General features: G+C 38.2%; 1 protein-coding gene across 1 annotated transcript; it reads right to left on the bottom strand.

Annotated features, from left to right (window-relative positions):
- Positions 1-582: 582 nt before the first annotated feature.
- On the bottom strand, positions 583-1,834 carry LOC112742316 (uncharacterized). Its single transcript, XM_025791552.1, has 3 exons — positions 1,666-1,834; positions 1,469-1,572; positions 583-1,365 (listed from the first exon to the last, which is right to left on the bottom strand). Exons 1-3 carry the CDS (start codon positions 1,832-1,834, stop codon positions 583-585), a joined length of 1,056 nt encoding a protein of 351 aa, XP_025647337.1.
- Positions 1,835-2,675: the final 841 nt, after the last annotated feature.

Here is a 2,675-nt window from a genome sequence, read left to right as displayed (position 1 = left end):
ACTGTGTTAGAAGAATCTGTGTAGAGCTGAATTCGGTCCAGGAGGAACTTCGAAAGTTGGAAGAAAGCATGAAGAAGCAGAGCAAGATGCAGATGATGTTGTTTTTTTGTTTTGTAATCCTAATAGTTGCAGTGCTGTGTGGTAAAGTTTATTGATGTAGTGGTCATTGTTGGCTTTAAACGGAGGAGCTATAAAAAGTGTATGTTATGTTATTTAGATTGAATGGATGAAAGTTTTATTTGTTTGCTGCTATAAATATAATGTTGTGATATTGAATGAAGATGCAGACAACTAAAAACAACTGATATCAGGCTATCACAGATGCATCATTAGAATAATGTAATTCACATTAGTGGTCCTTAACATATTCCACACATTAGATAAGTTCAGTGGATCCAACTTGCACTAGTTACAAAATAAATGCTCCACCTACAATGTACTACCAAAAGTGGTCCACCACAAAGCAAAATAAACTAAAAAAGTGATGTTCCCAATACCAAAATACATCCACAGTATACTATACTACACAAAAAAAGTCCTACATAAATCCACAGTAGGAGGAGCTACATAACCCTAAAAACTTCAATCATCTGTGAGGTCTATGTGTTCACAGTTCACCTTCGGCCACATGTTCTCTCCATTAATTGGAGCAATTGATTTTCCATATGTTGCAAGGTATGCTGCTGGACTATAGTAATTGCTGCAATACTCTTCAGGATTGTCACCTTTTTCAAAGATGGCACTGCATGCATGTGGGCATGGCATACCACTCAAACCCCAAAATCGACAGCTGCAACTACCAGCTAACAGATCCACCACAAACCTTTCCATGATAATCCTATTTTTGTGATGAACCTCAAACTTCAGCTCACCTGCCCATCTAGCTTGCCATTCCATACTCCTTGTTGCAATTAGATTCAACCTCTTTTTTGGTTTAGGCAGAATGGATCCTTCATACTTCTCAGCCTTCTTCTTCTTTTCTGCAAATCTTGACATCCAGTAGCATCTGATCCACTCAAACATCGTCAGAATGGGCTTGTCTCTAGCCTCAAGAATCCTGCCATTGAAAGCCTCTGATATGTTATTCATTAGCATATCACTCTTTGCCATAAAGGTGAAATGGCTCTTTGTCCACAACTTTGGGTCCACTCCCATCAGTTTATCATAACAGTCCCTATTTTTCTCCTTCAGCAGATTCATTCTTCGTTCCCACTCTTCTACATAGGTAGCCTTAGCAATGGATAGGATTAGATCCCTAAGAACTGTCCCTCCACCATATACCTTCTTACAGTTCGCATAGAGATGCCTTAAACATAATCTATGCTCAATAAAAGGTTCCATCTCACCAAAAACTTGCATCAAACCCTAAACTAACAAAAACAACAGAGTACAACATACCATGATTCAATCAACAAAAACAATGCAAGTAGAATGAAATAGTTACAATCATAAGTCAGTTTATCCTTACCTTTTGTTGATCCGACATGAATACCCATCTTCTTGATTCACCGATATCATTCAGCAACAGATCAAGGAACCATCCCCAGCTGTCTTTTGTTTCCGCCTCCACTGCTGCAACCGCAATTGGAAAATAATTGTCATTTGGATCCGTCCCTACTGCAACAACCCTTGTAGCCTAGACCCTTCAGCATAGCTTCGCATAACCCTTGTAGCCTAGACCCTTCAGCAAACTCACTATCTCTTGCAAAGACCATTCATCTAGTTCAAAATGCAAGTCTTCCACAACCAACCCACCTAAATATTGTAGTCCATCTCCCCTGTCAATAAATTTTCCTCCGTGATGGAGCTCTATTGTGAACTCTGATTCTCCCATTGCTACACAACAAAAAACGAAAACTGCTGATTAGTCATCCCCTAATCAAACATTACCAACAATGCTAATGACTTTAACGTCGTAGCATTCGCCAACTTCTTGAAGAATGAAGAAGGGAAAAAAGTGTGAAAAACTGTAACTCGTACCTTTGCAACAACGACGACAGCAACACCTTCGACAAAGGAGGCCACAAAAGCAAGCAACAAGCCTCGATCACACGGTGGTGGAATGCGAATGCGTCATTCAATAATTAGAAACTGAGATGGGGGTGAAGAGGAAGAGTTTCTTTTGCCTCAGTGAAAAGGGGGGAAAAGCCAGGGTTAATTGCTTATTATTAGGGTAGGGGCATTTTTGTCAAAATAAAATAGGGTTATACATTCAGGATTACAAAAAATGTTTGTAATTGGGTATATCCATTCTTGGAGTGGAATATTCCGTTAACCTAAACGTTTTTTGTCACTGTAAGGACCCAATTAAAACAAAAAAAAAATGGTATAGGGACTCAATTAAAAGGAAAAAAACTATAGGGACCTAATTAAAAATTCGGCCAAACTATAGGGACCAACAGAGTAATTAAACCAATATCTTATGAGGCTATTTTAATAGCCATCCTTTTTAGACCTAATATGTTTTTCTTATGGTTGACAAGGCCTAACATGTATATTTGGGTGTTTATTTTGTACTTTGTTGAACAACATATGTATCTCTAATAAGCTTGTTCCCTGCTTGAAACTAAGGATTTAGAGTTATGTTATTATTACTTCAGTGTTTAGCCTTTTGGAAGTAAGGCTTGCTAGATTAGTTTTCTTAGGTATGTATGTCTCTAGTTGTAAAGATTCAT

The sequence above is a fragment of the Arachis hypogaea genome, chromosome 14, assembly GCF_003086295.3.
Source record: "Arachis hypogaea cultivar Tifrunner chromosome 14, arahy.Tifrunner.gnm2.J5K5, whole genome shotgun sequence".
Taxonomy (NCBI): domain Eukaryota; kingdom Viridiplantae; phylum Streptophyta; class Magnoliopsida; order Fabales; family Fabaceae; genus Arachis; species Arachis hypogaea.
This window is presented reverse-complemented; position numbering and strand designations above follow the sequence as displayed.

What these genes read in the sequence shown, in the direction of transcription:
- LOC112742316 (XM_025791552.1), bottom strand. Translation starts at nt 1,834, where the DNA reads ATGGGAGAATCAGAGTTCACAATAGAGCTCCATCACGGAGGAAAATTT. An exon ending in GAAGGGTCTAGGCTACAAGG is followed by an intron (nt 1,573 to 1,665) that starts GTTATGCGAAGC and finishes TTGCGGTTGCAG; the next exon opens with CAGTGGAGGCGGAAACAAAA. An exon ending in TCATGTCGGATCAACAAAAG is followed by an intron (nt 1,366 to 1,468) that starts GTAAGGATAAAC and finishes TTGTTAGTTTAG; the next exon opens with GGTTTGATGCAAGTTTTTGG.